The sequence below is a fragment of the Vombatus ursinus genome, unplaced genomic scaffold (genome assembly GCF_900497805.2).
Source record: "Vombatus ursinus unplaced genomic scaffold, bare-nosed wombat genome assembly UNPS02015358.1, whole genome shotgun sequence".
Classification (NCBI taxonomy): domain Eukaryota; kingdom Metazoa; phylum Chordata; class Mammalia; order Diprotodontia; family Vombatidae; genus Vombatus; species Vombatus ursinus.
The window spans coordinates 1,625,492-1,643,277 of record NW_020955136.1 but is presented as its reverse complement, the minus strand read 5'-3'; the positions used below and the strand labels follow the sequence as shown (position 1 = coordinate 1,643,277).

Sequence of the window (17,786 nt, the reverse complement as noted above, 5' to 3'; positions counted from 1 at the left end):
TGCCTAGAATGTGCTCTTTATTTACTTCCATTTCTTGGAATTCCTAGCTCTTCAGGGATTAGCTCAAGTGCTGCTACCTACATTGAAGCATTTCCCCAGCAGTGTTTAAGCGTCTCTTCCCCCTCCCCCCAGTTACACGTTGTACATTTTTGTATTTCTTACTTGTGCACGTGTTGTATCTCCTCAAACTACAAACTCCTTGAGTGTAGGAACTATTTTATTTGAATTGTTTGTCTTGGAGAAGAAGGCTCCAAGGGAACCTGATAGAAACCTTCCAGGACTTGAAGGGCTGTTTTGTGGAGGAGGGATTCTATTTGGCCTCAGAACTAGGAGCAGTGGGTGGAAGTTGGAAAGGCACTTTTGGTTTGATGGCAGGAAGAACTTCCTAATAATTACAGCTGTTCAAAAGTGGAATGGGCTGCTTCTGGAGGTGGTAGGTTCCCTTCATTGTTGGTCTTAAAGCAGTCAGTTCATAAACATTTATTAAGTGCCTACTGCCTGCTATGTGACAAGCACTGTGCTAAGAGCTGGGGATATAAAAAAGGGCAAAAGCTAGCACCTGCCCTTAAGGAGCTCACAATCTAATAGGAGAGACAAGAAACAAACAAGTATGTACTAACAAGTTATATACCAGCTAAACAGAAAGTCATTAAGGGAGCAGGGCTCTAGAATTAAGAGGTTTTGGGGGAAATTGGGAAAGACTTCTGTAGAAGGTGGGATTTTAGTTAGGACTTGAAGAAAGCCTAGAAGGTCTGTTGTTGGATAGCAGGAGGAGATAGACAGCATTCCAGGCATGAAAGGCAGCCAGAGAAACTGCTGGGAACCGAGGGGTAGACTTATTCCAGGAACAGCGTGGATTCCCTGAATCAGAGAGCACTGTTGGGCAGTAATTGGGAGACTGGAAAGATAGGACTGGGTGGGTGGGGCTAAGTTATGAAGGGCTTTGAACGCCAAGCAAAGGATTTCATATTTAATCCCGGAGGTCTTGGGAAGCCCCTGGAGTTTATTGAGGGGTGTGTGTGTGTGTGTGTGTGTGTGTGTGTGTGTGTGTGTGTGTGTGGATGCACGCTCATGACATGATCAGATTTGCAGTTTAGGAAGTAGGCTGGGATGGCCACTTGTTAGATTTTATTACAGTGGGGATCCTTTTTGTGTACCTAGGGGTTACTATCAAGGTTCTTTCCAACGCTTACATTCTTTTCTTCTTTACAATTCTCAGGACTTAAGTGCATTTGTCCTTAATAGGTACTTAATAAGTGCTTGTCAAATTAAATTTCCACCCTGGTGGATAAAAAGTAAGGTGTCTTAAGAGGTTGGTGTAATTTCATTTCTCTGATTGTTATGCAGTTTAAGCATCTTTTTAGCTTGCTGTTAAGTTTGCATTTTCCTTTTCAAGTTGTCCATAACCAGGCATTCTTAACCTGGGGTTTGTGAACTTGTTTTTACAATATTTTCATGAATGGATTTCAGTAGAATTTGTTTCCTTTGTAATCTTGTGTATCTTATTTTATGTATTTAAAAATACTGTTCTGAGAAGGGGGGTCCGTAGGCTTCACCAGGCTGCCAAAGGAGTCCAGGACGGTAAAAGAGTAAAGAAAAACTCTTGCTTAGATCATTGTTGGTCAGAAGTGAATCTTGCCAACGATGTCTTTTAGAGCTCCTGGTTCCCCACAACCCCACAGCATTGAATTTTATAATTTGTTCAAATTTAAGGTTCTGTATTTCAGACTTTTATTTGATATTCTTTTTAATTGGCTTTCTTTTAATTTAAAAAAAATGGTGCTTTTTGTTGTACAAAATAATTTTATCCCTTATTAAATGAATTTTTGTCTAATGATTTCTTTTTATTTGAATGATCAAAATATCCCTCTCCACAGATAAGGCAAATATATTCCTGTTTCCATCTAATTTTTTTTTTCTTTTATAACTTGCTTTTAAAATATTTAGATAGTTAGAGTATATTGTGATGTTAAAGAGTAAAGTGTGGGTCCAAACCCATTTTCTTGCTATCATGTCCCCTCCTGGCGTCTTTGTAAATTCTCCTTTTAAGTAACTGATGAAGTAAAATTCAATTTTGTAGCTTACCAAAATTATAGACAGCATAAAGATTAACACACTGATGGTGGTGATAATTTATTAAATGCTTTTTGTTTGTATTATCATTTTTGAAAGTTTGAAGAGTTACTTCTTTAGGCTTATATACTTATAAGCCCCACCCAAGGGCTGATGAGATTAGGAGATTAAACCCAGTTTGTTATATTAGAATATAACTTACTGTGTGATCACTAAGGCAAATACTTTATTAAAATCACATAATGCATTTTAGTGTTTAGAGTTTTAAAACTGTTTAATCAACTTCTTGCTTATTTGAGAGATAAGGAACATGCAATAGACTGTAGCAGATCTGAACTATTAATATAAATTCATACAAGCCTAGAGGAAATCGACTGCTTTTCATTATTTCTAGTCTTACAAGTTTTCAGCTTTTAGAATGACAAATTTTAGTTTGAAGCCAAAATGTTTTAAATATTCTTTGACATAATTTTAAAGATTATAAAAAATATGGTGTGACCTATAAATTTAGGAACTAAGTTAAAATTACTTTACATAAATCCATAATTTAAGCTGTTTGAGTGCTCCCTTTACCACTGCATTACAACCCGGTTTTATTTTCATATCATGAGGAAACATAGGAGTAGAACTTAGTTGGACTTTAAGTTAATTATTGTGTTTTTCTTTTCTTTTTAAACAGGCATTTGTAAAAGATGTACATGAAGATTCAATAACGGTTGCATTTGAAAACAAGTAAGTCCTTGGAGGCGTGATTTACAGTCAAGTTTTTAAAGAGTTAGATCCTGAGTATACTTGAAATATTGCTTATAAAAATTTGAAATATTTTAAAAGTTTATGTAATTTAATATGAGACCAAGGTTGTATAAAAGCTTTCTTTAAATGGTCATACAGTAATTTTTGACTGCCTAAAAATGTGTTGCTTATGTTAATAATTATTATTTTTTTAATTTCAAAAAGAAAAGTTGTTATATACCAAGCATATCACTGTGGGATACTGCAATATGAGTCAGAAAAGGTTTTCATGAGTTTTTTGACCTGGTTAAGAATTAGCAGTTTATTAAAAAGAAAATAGAATGATGTTTCAGTGCTGAAGTTTTGAACTCATAGAATTATCTTTTTAGTACATTTCCAAAGGTTCTTATATATTTTAAGTTTTAGAAGTATCATAATTGGAATCAGGTTTAATAAGTTTCCTGAACTAGATTTTGTACATTCTAGGAACTTTGAGATTTAAATGTGTTGTCTTAATGGTTTTGGGGTTTTTTTTTTTTTTTTTTTTTTTTTTGGTTTTGTGCCTAACAACAATAAGGTAAATTGATTTTCCATCTATTACAAATGTATTCGTTTCTTAAAAACAAAAAAAAATAATTTGTATGCCTTTTAAGGAATATATATTTATGATATTGGCCAAAAGTTGCATGAGCACATTTAACTATTCAGTCCCTTGAAATGATTTGGCCCCTTAATACCTCTATTTTTCACATAAAATTAGTATATTCCCCTTCTTAAGAAACTGTTGCTCACTCTTGTCTTTAGGGTAAAATCTTTGAAATATAAAGCCCTTGGTAATTTGGCTCAAGCATTACCTCCAGGCTTGATTATACATGCCTTTCCATCATACACTCCATGTTCTGTTCACTTTGTCCCGTTCCATTTATTTTTCCTTTCCAGGATAGCCTACCTCTCACTTTCATGCCTTCGGCAGGCTGTTTTCCATGTCTAGAATGTTCTATCTAGCTTCCACTTCTCAGAACCCTTATTTACTTCGAGGATTAGAGGTTTTTCCTGATTCTTCTAATTGTTAGTTGTTTGCTACAGCCCTCCCTCCCCCCAATCACTTTGTAAATATCCTGTATTTATTTATCTATGCATATGTTGTATCCCCTTCCCTTCCCCCAGCAGAATGTAAGCCCTTTGAGGATAGGTACAATTTCACTTGTGTCTTTGTTTCCCTAACACTTAGCTTGGTGCCTAGTACAAAGGAGGCACACTTATTAATGATTGTTGATGAATTGATGTGGATATTTCAGTGCTATATGTTACTTTCTCTACAATAAAGTGAGCATGCTTCTTATTAGATACCTTAGTCTAGGACTTGTAGTTTTAGAGCAACATAAGGAGGCAGAGATCTCTGACATGCTGGGTAGAGGGAAGACACAAGACTTTTGGGAAATCTCAAGTTCCAATCCTACTTCTGACTGCCTGTATGACCTTGAATGCATCATCTTACTTGTCTATTGTCAATTTTCTCACGTTCCATTCCTGGTCTCCGTGCCTTTTGTTGGTTGTTCCTCATGCCTGGAATTCACTTGTTCCTCACCTCTGCCTCATGGAAGCCTTCTCTTCCTTCAAGCTCAAGCTCCTCCTTCTACGTGATGCCTTTCCTGATCCACTCTCGTGTTAATACTTTCTCTCAAATTACCGTATATTTAATTATTTTTTATCTATTCATTTTATATGATTTTATTTATGTATACATACTTGTTGCCTCTCCCATATGTAAGTTTCTTGTGAGCAAGGATTGTTTAATTGTATTTGAATTCCCCAACACCTAGCCCAGATCCTGACACATAATATGTGCTTAATAAATACTTGTTGATTGATTTTTCTCAAAATATGAGATGAGGGGGTTTGGACTAAATAGATATATCCAGAAGGGATTATAAAAATTCTGGGAACTTTAAAAAAAATCAAATATCTAAGAAACATTTAAATTGTTATTATGTTCCATTGAGCGTCTGGAGGAGAATTTTTAGAGTCATTGTTAAGAAAAAAATAAGAATGAGAAGAAAAACACTTGTAAAATTTGGCAGCCCCCAAACAAAGTGCTTGGTTGTCTTATAAATCCTTGAATGGAAGCATCTCTTAGTAGATTTCTAGAGAGTCTGCCATGAAGTTAGGAATAGCCAGGTTCAAGTCTGACCTGTGTCAGACTGTTTTTATGATCCTGGACAAGTCATTTAATGTCCCTGTGAGCCTGAAAGCTCTCAGAAGACCATAAGATGCAGAATATTTGGGGATCTACATTGGCAGAGGTAGTTTATTTATTTATTATTTAATTCATTAGGAGTTTATTCCCTATGCCAGTTAATTCACAGTTTTAGATTAGCTAGGATGTGCTTTTATTCTTGGATTGATAATTATATCATAATGTGTTAGTGACTACTTTCTACTGTTAGACAGGGAAATACTCCCATCTGTAGTCTCATGAGCTGTGATTGTTTTAAGTTATTAGTGTTGAAGTTGGGAAGTTGGGGGGAAAAAACTAAGTTTGATTTTTGTTTTAGTAGTAAAGTATGTTTTTATGACAGCCATTAGCATATTTAAATCTCAGGAAAAGTATTTCACTATGAATTATGTTACCTACTGAATCTTTGAGCAGTGAGGATATGTTATAGTTTACATAAATGGAGTGAGAAAATAGCATATTGAATCTAGTCTTGCATCTGGAAAACTAACTGTACCAGACCAGGAGTTGGCACACCTTTAGCTCTTTGTGCCACGAGCAGGGAAAAGCATCATCTTTAGGTGCTTTGGGAAGGCCTGTGGCATTTCCTGGGGAGAACTTGAGAAAGGAGGTGTGGATGGCAAGGGGGTACTACAGCTGCAGCAGGCAGTTGGATTGCTCCTCAGTGGTGTGCATATCAGAAGTTGCATAGTCCAGTGTTAGCCTAATGGTGTCTCTATCAAGTCTGCTTAATGTGGATTGTATGAAAAGCTTTGGAACTTGATTCTGTTTCTACTAATATTGGTAATAGATGGGAAAACTTCTGCATATGACATTTTAACCCTTTATAAAGGTGTCCTAGATCCCTAGGTGAGTAATTTTTTTTAGATTGGTCTTACTTGTCTGTCCCCCTACTAAACAAAATCCTACCTGTATTTGTCCTACATGAGGCTTTTTTTAACTGACTATTCTTGAATTGTCTTCTCTTATTCTCAGTCACTCAGTCTAAAATAATCATTATTATATACTGACCAAAAACTCATTTATTATTGTTAATTCAAAAATGTCTATCTAGTGAATGTCATCATTGCAGTAGGTTATGTCAATTCTTTTTCCTTTTTCCCAGTCACCACTACGTAATGTTAAAATTATACCATCTTTAGCTTGAGTCATCAGGCTCATTATCTTCTGCAGCTACTATGTCTACAGAGAGTAGTATGTCTGTCTTCAAGGATCATCCTATTAGCTTGAAATGACAGCCAATTTTTTATACTTTAAATTGGGGTCCTTGACATGGTTGTGATTTCTTGTGTAGAGCTTCACCATACTGTCATCATTGAGTAGGTTTCTGCTGAAGTGTTCTCTTCCTTATCTTTAACATACCTTTTCTATAAAAATTAGTTTTACAAAAAGAAATTTGATTTTTAGGCTCTATTATGTTCTATTTTTACCTCTCTAGCCTGAAGAAATAGCCTAATACTAGTGTGTTTTAGATGTCTAGTAATATTTTCTTTAGATAAAGTCTTAGCTTTACCTTCCATCCTAGCAAATTTCATATCAGTCATATCCACGTAAGCTCATCAATTTTAAAAATCAGTATTTTATCCTTTTGGAAGCAACACAGTTACAAAAGATGCAAAGCATTAGCGTGTTGAATTTGCAATAAAACCTCATTAATTTAGAATAAATGCTAATCCTAGTTGCAGAAATTAGTGGGTTAGCCTTCAGACACATATAGTCTCTTCTTCATAGATGGTATAAAGGTAAGCTTTTCTTTAGCTGTGGCCATGACCAAGTTACAAGAAGTTCTGAGTTAATGGGGTTTTATTGCAAATTATCTGTTGGCTTACTGATCCCTAATTCATTATAATGTCTCTACTTGAGGGGAAAAATACTAGCATTGCTTAGCATCAACACCCAGACTTAGATTTGGCAGCTTTCCCAGTGGAATCCGTATGTTGTTTTTGCAAAGTTTATTTTTTAATGCTTTATACTTTTTGGAATTAAAAAAATTATAAACTTTGCAAAATCACTCATTGTTTTAAAAAACAAACCAAAAACCAAAAACACGCCACTTACCTAACTCCTATAGGCTCTCTTCATCGGATTTCTGTGACTGATACAACCTCACCAGCACAGTGCATGCTAGAACGTTGTACTGAACAGCAGCTAGGAATCCATGGCAAGGCTTGACCTCGTGGGACCTAAAAATTAAGGGGGAAAAGTGAGTTTTAAGTTGCTAATGTGCCAGCTGCCCCTGTTTGCTTGGTTAGGACATTTAGCACTTGTTTCTGTCCTTGTTGGAATGTGGTTAAGGTTCTTTGGAAGGTCAAAAGTGTGTCTGCTATTACTAACACTTGTACTGATATTTACTAACTTCTTTAATTCAAATTCTGGAGGAAATTCGTGCTTTGTCCTTAGTTTAGAACTTTGAGGGGATGAAATCATTGGAAAAAATTATTTTAAAAAAAATTGCCATGCTGCTTTGTTGTGATTAGGAAAACACCGTAGTTGGAACTAAAAGGCTACTGTGCTGCATGCCTTCTTCATTGGAGTGTCTATTACCCTTCTAGCATAAAATTGATCATCTTAAAAACACTTGCTTTCATACTAGAAAAAGATTGGAGGGTTACATTTAACCAAATATTGCTTATTTTTCTTAGAAAATTACATGCACAGTGGGAAATGCTCACTATTTGATTTAAACAAGAAAAACATTTGAATGAATGGATTTTTTTTCTTTTTTGCAGTTGGCAGCCGGAGAGACAGATTCCATTCCATGATGTGAGATTCCCACCTCCTACAGGTTATAATAAAGATATCAATGAAAGTGATGAGGTTGAGGTAAGTTCCCTGCTCTCACTTACGTATAAGAGAAGTGGAATGTATTTGAGATCTGTGGCTTGTTGAATTTTGATTTCTTTCCTTTAAATTCTCTTTTAAATGGTATACTTCAATGGTTATGTATTTTTTCCCAGTTCATGGTGACATTTTAGAGAAAAGTACTGATCTCTAAAATTTTGTGTGTGAGCAGTGTCTGGAATGCTCAGTCTTCTGTTACTGTTGGCTCCCTGGCCCTGCCCCAGGAAGCTCTATTTTCTCCTTTCCTCAACCTCTAGCAGTATGTGGGTTAGAAGACCTGAGTCACGAACTAGTTTTGAAGCTACAAAACACCATTAGGCTTTGAAAGCTTCCCCCAGACATCCCTGGGAAATGGTAGCACTTGAGCAAACTTACCTTGGTCCCTTGTGGCTTTTTATATATGGTGAAAAGAATCATTTTGTTAAAGTGATAGCTTATTTTACCTTTCTATTACCACTTTAAGCAAATTTGGTATATGAATATCAGTTCTATAAAATGATATGTTAATTTTACACAAAGATTCTGGACTAAACGTAAATTACTATAGGATTCTTTAAATAGTAAGCTCCATTAGTGCATTTGCAATTATTCAGTTTACAGAAGTGTGACATATATAGTGTTGAGAAAGCCCCATTATTTCCAAGGCACAACCTGTGCTCTGAAATATCCACTTCAGAATCTCGAACTCTTGGGAAAAAAATCAACTACAATAAATCGCTAAACTGGTCATATTTGTGGTCATATAATTGTATTCACAGTGCCTAACACAGTGTAGGTACTTAGTAAATACTTGTTGATTGGTTGATCTCCCCCTTGCAATTTCTATCTGTTTGGTACTTTCTTCTTGGCCTTTAAGTTCTAGCTTATGTTATAGTTACGAATATATTTGTCCTTTCCCTCACCCTCCACATTACACTGACTGTGACTTCAGGGGGAGCTGATAGGCAAGAAATATAGTGCTGTTTTGGCCTGCTCTAAGAGAAGCGCAGCCTGTAGAACAATGGGGGTGATAGGCCTGTTGTAGTCTGCCCTGGTCAGATCACTTCTGAAGGAAGGCCTAACGCAAGGCAGATTTTTCAGAGCCAAGAGAAAAGTCCAAATGGAATGCCATGTGAGGCATTCACTTTATTACATTTTAAAAATACCTTTGCTTCCAAAGTGCTCATCCACAAAGGATGTAATAATTTAGATATGAGTGCCACATTTTAAGATGGATAGCCATAACCTGGAGAGCCTCTGGAGGAGGGCTACCAGGATGGTGATGGGTTTCAAAGTTATGCCATGTGAGAATAGCTGCCCTCCAAGTTTTTGGAGGGATGCCATGTGGAAGAGGGATTACCCTTGTGTTTTTTGGCTTAGAGTGGGTGGAAATTGTGAAGAGGAAAATTTAGCTTGATGTCAGGGGGGGGAAAACCCTTTGCAATACTTAGAGCTATCTGAAAGTGAAATGGCTACCTTGGGAGATGGTCGGTTGATTTTTCTTTACCAGAGGTAGGTCTTCAGGCACAGAGCCCTGGATAGCCACTGGCTAGGAATGCTGGAGAAGGGATTGTTTTTCAGATGTGGGCTCATCTAGATGCAGTCTCTTCCAACTCTGGCATTCTGAGATTCTTGAAGCCCTGTGGGAGAAAGGATCCTTTCTTACTCATTTTTGTGGCACCTTCATTGCTGTCCATCACATACTTCTGAACTGTAGTAAATGTTAAATGAGTGAACATAGTTGGAAAGCATCTGCACATTTGAGGCAAATTGGTATTAGGTATTTATCCTCTTTTTCAAGTAAGTATCCTTATGGCCTCTGCTTAGAGAGGTAGGTGATGTTACTGGTGTGGTTCTACCTACCCTACCACCTAAACCATTTTCAGTTGGGGAGGAAAAGTAGAATGGATGGGTGGGTGAGTGCCTGGGGCTTTAGATGTGTGAGATGATTTTAATTATGTGTAACCTAATGTACATTCACAGGATAATCAAAAGATTTTAGTACTGGTTTTGCATTTAAAACCCTCAACTGGAGTATGTTTGTATTTTCTCTTGTGAGGCATGCTTTTGTTTGGCTCTTGAAAAAATTCCCGTTTCCTGTGTATTCTCATAGAACTTAAAATATATCATCATCTAGACATCACTGGTGCCTTAGTTACACTTCAAACAACTCTTAAGGTGTGTTGTGATGGAAAAAGAACTGAACTGGTTGTCCGGAGACTTGGGTTACAGTCCTTTTTCTGTCACTTATTCACTGTGTGGCCACAGGCAAGTCCCTTGGTCACTTCATGTTGGTATATGAATTTTGGAGGATAGGGGAGTTAGAAGTGGATAACTTTGGTGATTTTACTTTTTAGTATATGTGACAGTCTGCTTTCTCTTCCATAGAAAAATGCTGCTGCTGACTTATTCCCAGTAGCCCATAAATTTGTGTTGTAACAAACAGTGATGGATTTTTTATTCCCAGTGCTAGTCAATCTGTAGCCAAGACACATCCTGGCCTAATTTTGATTTTTACCCACTCTATCTACAAGATGTTTTGCTTGGAGTTTAGAGTATGTCTAGAATATTTTTTTTTCCTTTTCCAAAGCCAGTTAGCCCTAGTTGGTATCACATTGGCCTGCTGAATGACTGGTTCAGAAAACAAAATATTTGACAGTATTGTCTTAGTCTATAAGAGCAACTGTGGCATCCAAAGGATGTGCAATTGACAGCCAGCAGCAGGTCATGCTGTTGGCCTGTCTGTGCTTCTGGCCATTAGCCCGAGTGTAGGTATATGCTAATACTTGGATTTCAGATCTATGTCGAGTAATAATATAAGACATTGTGGATTGTTGTTTATATTTTTAAAATATTTGTGTTAGCATGTCAAGAAAAACATCCTCACTTATATACAGATTTTTATGTGGCTAATCAATGTTTGTTGAGCATTTAGGAAGTTCTTGTATGTTATTGAGTGCCTTAGAAGGATTCAAAGAATTAGAGGAGACAGCCCCTTCCTCTAGAGAGCTTACATTTAATCAAAGAAATATTTATTTAAGATTTATACTGTGCATACTACCGTGTTGGCTATTAATCTAATAAATTTGAAACATTGAGTGCTCACTCATGTTTTCTTTGATTTTGAAGTCTTTATTTAGATTTTAAAGTGATATTAATTAGAATGTCTTCTGTTTATCTTTACATGTAGGTTTACTCCAGGGCCAATGAAAAAGAGCCGTGCTGCTGGTGGTTGGCTAAAGTACGCATGATCAAGGGCGAGGTAGGGAGACCTTAGGTTGGCAAAATGCATTTTTCAGCTTTGATGTATATTTGTTTCTTGATTCTCACAGAACTAACTAATTGCAAAGTATTTTTGATTTACGTGTTTTTAGTGTTTTAAATGCTTGGTTTGTTTTAAAAAAAAATTTAAACTCAATATGATTTTTTTTTCCCCCACTCAAAGACTTTCTTTTCAGTGTCTTGATCTGAATAGGCATAACAAATGTCTCCTGTTTTTAAAATGATGACTAGGGATGATTGTTGTTACTTTTTTTTTTCAGTTTTATGTAATAGAATATGCAGCTTGTGATGCCACTTACAATGAAATTGTCACAATTGAGCGTTTAAGATCTGTGAATCCCAACAAACCTGCGACAAAAGACACTTTCCATAAGATCAAACTGGAAGTGCCAGAGGACTTACGGCAAATGTAAGTGTGAAGCTATCAAGTCCAGAAAATGCCATACATACATACATACATACATACTATGTATGTTTTATACACACAGACACGTGTATATATAAATTTGTTTCAAATGATAAGTAAAAAACACATAAAATTACTTGAAACAGTGGGATTGAGTGGGATTCAGCATGAATTTTCTACTTCTTTGCAAAAAAGATCACAAAGATAGTTTATGAATTCATTTGATATCAGCTGGTAATATTGTCAGAAAATTGGGAAATTGAATGATTTGCCATCAGGTTTGATTATGATGACATCTAGAAGGAAGTGTTATTCTTCCATATACTGTTTGCTTCTCTCACATAAATACCTGAAGCTACTGAATTTGAAATTTGGAATATTACTTTATAATCCTGTTGTTTGAATAAATTATTAGCAGTATTAAAATCAACCTTGAGCACTCCAAAATTAAAGAAAACTGTAGAAGTGGAACATAGTGCAAGTGGCCTAGTCTCTTTGAGTCATTTTCCTCACCAGTTCTATGGGAGGATTGGACTGACATCTCTAAGGTCCATACCAGCTACTAATTCTCTGATCCCCTGAAAAGTCAACCTTTTATATTAATAGTAAATAAACTGGTTATTTTATTCTTTAGTTTTTGATGTTCTCATAAATAAGTAAATCTTGAACTATTTTAATGGATGGGAAAATAATTTGTCTATATGAGACTAGGAATTAAAGTGCAATTTGTTTTTAAAATTAATCACAGAATATGTGGTCAGTAATAGGGAATGAAAATGTGTTCATTTTCTCTAATGAACTAAAAGTTTGTGTCTTTCAAAAATTGTCATATTTCAGAATTAGTACTCAGTGGTGGCGTTACAGAGTAGAGAGACATTCACTAGATAAGGTTGAATCACTATATTGGCTAGAGAATATCTCAGTCGGTGTAGTGGGAAATTGGAAACCTAGAAACAAATTGCTGTTGAAGAAAATTTTCATGTGTAATTTCTGAACTAAGATTTATTGAGCAAATATATTTGAGTATGTGCTCTGTGCAAGTCACTGTATGACAGGCTGTAAATAGCCTTTGTGCATGGAAGTAGCGTTTCGTGTATTTATTTTCTTCATATTCCCCCTTCCCTCCCACAAGAAATAAGTCAGAGTGTGAATTTTCCATTTCTTTCATGCATTTAAACAAAAAGACTAAGATTTTCAAGGAAGGCAATCACAGAATTATGTTTCCTAGTATCAAGAAACATAATTGAGGAAAGCGGAAGGTGCTCCCTAGTGCTAGTCGTTTTTTTCCCCCTGTAGAGTAGCTTAAGGCAAAACAATTTGCACATTCTGTGGTTCAGTATCTGTTGCCTTATCTTAAGAGCTTTCACAGATGGCTAGAGCTTGGTTCTGCCCATTGTTGGCATAGAACCACCTTAAGACCAAGCAAATACCTCCAAATTAAGAATTTCTGAACTGATTTAAAATGGAGAGGTGTGCATCCAAATGTCTCTCAAAATTTCACCTAAGGGAATCTCACTGAGGGATCTGAATTTTGTCTTAAAAAAGTAAAATAAACTGATGGGAAAATTCAAAGAACCAGGTTTTTTGTTTTTTGGGGTTTTTTTTTTGCCTGTATAATATGAAATAACTTGAGTAACGTTTTTTTCCTTTCCTGCTTACTCCATCCTGAATAGACTTCTGATTTTGGTCTCATTAATGCAAAAAAATCTGTTGTCAGTAGCAGTGAAACAGCAAAGGTTATAACAAAACCAGCTATTCTGGCCATAGAGCTGCATGATTAATGTATCTGCATCACATCCACTTAGATGAACTAGATTGGTTGCGGTGGAACTAACTAGGCAGCTCTTATTAGGCATGGTTGTTTTCTCCTCCCCCTTCTCCTACCCCATAGAAACTACCTTGGCAAGTGAAAACTCCTTTTGAGGATTAAATATTCTTCCTCTACTTTGTCTTGCTCAGGCAGTATGTGGAGGATCTGAGTGTTAATGTTTTCAGAAGGCCATTGATAAGCTGAAGTGTCTAGAGAAGGGCAGCTGGGTTGTAAAGGACCTCAAGGTCATGCCAAATCAAGATTAGCTGAGGGAACTGGGGATGCTCGGCTTAGCCAAGAGAAGAAATGGTCATGGACTTGTTATCCATTTTCAAGTTTTGGAAGGGCTGTCATATATAGAGGATAAAACTCATGCTTAGCCTCACAACTAGGAGCAGTGGCTGGGAGTGTAGAAGCAGATTTTTGGTTGAATGTGAGACAGAATTTGTTGGCAGTTGAGAGCTTTCCAGAAGTGGAATGAGCTGAAATGGTGGTAGATCAGTAGGCATTTTAAAGCATCCCCTTTGTGTCAGGTACTGTGCTAATTGCTGAGGAAACAAAAAGAAAAATAGAAACAGCGCCTGCCCTGAAGAAGATTACGTTCTAATGTGGGAGACAACATGATTAAAAATCGGTCTGTAGAAAATATTTCCAGAAGAGAGCGAAGTAACCTTAGAAGAGAAAGTACATTTAGAGGTCTTGAAGTAAAGACTGGAGGAGAGGCTTGCAGATGTTACGGAGGGGATCATTATTCAGGGATGGATTGGTCTGATTGGCCTCTGAAGTCACTTCTAGCTCAGGATTCTGGGCTCTTGTGAAATACACTGAGTTTTAAATAGAAATGTAATTGCAGCCTTCAGTCTTGATATTTACTTCAAGGCAAGTATCAGAAATCCATACATTAATGTGTTTATAATGTATACCAATGGTTGCTAGCTTTCGAAAGCAACTTAGCAGTATAATAGGTGGTATTTTTATTACTAGGTGTGCCAAAGAATCATCACATAAGGACTTCAAAAAAGCAGTTGGAGCTTTTTCTGTAACATATGATTCTGAAAATTATCAACTTATCATCTTGGTAAGTGGGTTTACCTTTTTCCATTTTTAGTTTCTTTTCATTCAGAGCATTTATTTTAGTAACGATTTTATGGATTTTAATCTTAGTCCATCAGCGATGTAACAACAAAGAGGGCAAATATGCTGATTGATATGCACTTTCGGAGTCTTCGAACTAAGTTGTCTCTGATACTGAGAAACGAAGAAGCTAGTAAACAACTGGAGGTAAGTTGCTTCTTCTTCTGTCATCTGAGTGAGTGGTCCTAGAAATGCTGAAGATACATGTAGAGAGAGTCAGATGTTGATCTTTAATATGAGTACTTTGATTTGTTTACATCAAGTGTTTTTGCCTAGGAAAATTGAAGCAGTGTTAAAAAGATAAATAGGTTGGAGTTTGCATGTCTTTTGAGATACCAGGTTAGGCTTTTTATACCAATTGAATGAGCTATGTATCTAAGTATATTCCTTTGATTATTTGTTTTTTATTTCTATTTAAACCTGCATTTAGTCAATTGTTGCTTATTAGACTTCTGCCGTAGAATGTTTTCCTAATTTACTATTTCATTTGTTAAAAGTAAATTTTATTTAATTGTTCCTTCAGTAATTTGTATTGACATGTATTACTGTATTTTTAGTGATAGTACTGCCGTCTGCATTTTTATAGATTCTGAGTGAATTTGTATAGGCTTTTATGTCAGGTGAAATCAATCACTATTGAATTTTTGGATTTCTGATTATTAATCATTTCATTTGATGGTGGTTGGGGGAATGCTATGCAAATGAAAAACCAGTGAAAAAGACAGGTGAGGCACTGTGAGGTGAGACCCCATTGAATGAGAGGGGCTGATTCCTTCCAAGACTCTTTCTTAACCTTTTGTGTCCTGATTGAGAATTGCAGAAAAAGAAACAGAAGAGTAGTTGATTATCTCGGTCAACATGTACATATAATTTTGTTATATTTTTCTTAACCCTCTGGAAACTCTTTAGCTAGTTGACTTTGATCTTATTTCAACCTGATTTCCTTGTTTGACTAATTTTATGGGTTTTAAAAAATGTTGTCGTGTAACATTTAGGTCAGAGTAGTTGTAGTTTGAGTAATGGAGGAAAACTATACCATGTTTCTGTGAGTTTAAAAATGTAAACATCTTCTGAAATGACATGTTTCCAATTCTACCCTTTGTTGGCAGAAAGAACACTGAACTGGGAGTAAGAACCCTGGGGTATTGTCTGGGCTCCATTACTGACCTTCAGCAAGTTTCTTATTCATTTTTTACTTGTTTCTTTTTTTGAGGCTCTTCCCACTTCAAGAAGTTCTGGGATGTTAAGATATTTTTGTGTAATTTGAGCTTCTTTGATACCTGTAGAAATTAAATATCTTCTGGTATAATGAAAAATGGATACTTTAATTGTTAATTTGTGCTCAAGTGATTATTTCATTTTCTACTTGTTATCTTTTGTGTCCAGCAGTTAAAGGTGGACATGAGTCTGTTTTTCTTCTCTTCTCTAAGAGAGTTTTATAAGCTTTCAGATAGTTCACTTTAAAAAAAAATACCAGATATGCTTAATTTTCCTTTAGTAATATGCTAGAATTGTGATAAATTTTTGTAATTAATTGTAAAGAGGCCCACTATTTCCTATGAGTTGGCTTTCCAACTTGACTTAATTTTCTTATTGATCTTTAAAAGACTTTAACCTTAATTTTGTTGTTAATTATGGCAGAATTGCAGATAAAGTTAAAAAAAAAAAGACAGCCTTTAAATTTGTCAATTTTCTTTCCCTGCTTGTAGTAATGCATCTAAGAGAAAAGATCATTTAGTAATCTAAACACATATTAGTGCTATGGGTGATATTGTTCATTTTGATAAAAATTCTTAATCACAATTTGGATTCCTTTTCAAGCAGAATGGTGCTTTAGATTTTGCATACTTGTTTAAATTAGGGCTGGTATAAATACAAGATTTTTAAAAATTTTAAAACCAGATTAACTGCCCTTGCATTTCTTTTCAGAGTTCAAGACAGCTTGCCTCAAGATTTCATGAGCAGTTTATTGTCCGTGAGGATTTGATGGGCCTAGCAATTGGCACTCATGGTGCTAATATTCAGCAAGCTAGAAAAGTACCTGGAGTCACTGCTATTGATTTAGATGAAGATACTTGTACATTTCATATTTACGGAGAGGTAAATAAACAGTAGTCTACTTTTTTATTTTTAAAATGAAAATCTGCATTTTATCTGTTTAATGTCTTGAAACTTTATGTTTACTTCTATATCTTAGGATCAGGATGCAGTGAAAAAAGCCAGAGGTTATCTTGAATTTGCGGAAGATATAATCCAAGTTCCAAGGAACCTAGTAGGTATGTCCTAGTAGTATGACCATTATTAAGTATTATGCCAGTAAGTACCATGCCAGATTTACTCAAATCAACCATTGGCAGGTATGGATTCTTTGAGATCTGTATGTCCTCCATTGGAATGGATATCACAGGTCCATTTGAGTATTGAATTATATGGGTAGAGTTGTGTTTTAATGAACTTAAAAGTATATAAGAATTGGTTTTCCAGCACTTTTGTTAAATTACTACACTATTTTTACAGCTTAGAAGCAGTCTAAGGTGTATTATATTTGTGTCAAGTAAATATATATGTTTATAATATTTATGTCAAGTAAATGTTAGGTATGTTTGCAAGCAAGTACAAATTGGGAGATGATTTGCAGATGTCTTGATAGTTCTAGAAAACTAGTACCCAAGCGCAAATACTAATTAGCCTTTCTGTCAGAGCTCTGTTTGATGCCAGTGTGTAGTTGGAGTAAGAGAGGACCAGGAGAAGGCTGGCCTGTGATTTCATTGGCAAAGGGAACTCCTGGGTGAGGAAACTCCCTCTTCAAGGCCAATTGGCACCTTCTTGGCAGCTTACAGAGTTTTATAAGATAAGATTTTTAAAATGTGTTGATATCGTGGGGCTTTATTTTGTCTTTCATTGGGTAAAAAAAAGTGTCATTTAGCTTTGGAGCTTTAAAAGAGGCTAGATTCAGGACCAGATCTAAACTGATAATAAAGTAAAATAATCATTCCCAGGACTTTGTTTGAATAGTTCCACAAAGGAACCTCTTTCAGTTTGAAGTGATTCTTCATCTTGAAGGACTAGGGTCCCATGATGTACTTCCCAACCAGCAGTTAGGACTACATCTAACTTTCAAAAAAAAGAAAGAGAGATGAAAACATTGTAGTACAGAATTTATTGCGCCAAAACAGTGACATATTTTTAAGAGATTATGTTATATATGTGTCCTTTATACATGATTCATATTAAAAAACTTGTATCCCCATCAGCAAAGTAGTGTCATTATAAGGATATAGAAATAATCTCAT

General features: G+C 35.7%; 1 protein-coding gene across 8 annotated transcripts in view; it reads left to right on the top strand.

Annotated features, from left to right (window-relative positions):
* Positions 1–17,786, top strand: part of FMR1 (fragile X mental retardation 1) — a 57,854-nt gene that overhangs the window by 19,251 nt on the left and 20,817 nt on the right. For all 8 annotated transcript variants that reach the window (XM_027847196.1, XM_027847197.1, XM_027847198.1 and 5 more), the window contains exons 2-9: positions 2,753–2,805; positions 7,771–7,864; positions 11,052–11,123; positions 11,404–11,552; positions 14,344–14,437; positions 14,524–14,640; positions 16,423–16,593; positions 16,691–16,769. In XM_027847196.1, the coding sequence (XP_027702997.1) occupies positions 2,753–2,805; positions 7,771–7,864; positions 11,052–11,123; positions 11,404–11,552; positions 14,344–14,437; positions 14,524–14,640; positions 16,423–16,593; positions 16,691–16,769 (829 nt within the window). The remainder of the gene's footprint in view (positions 1–2,752; positions 2,806–7,770; positions 7,865–11,051; positions 11,124–11,403; positions 11,553–14,343; positions 14,438–14,523; positions 14,641–16,422; positions 16,594–16,690; positions 16,770–17,786) is intronic.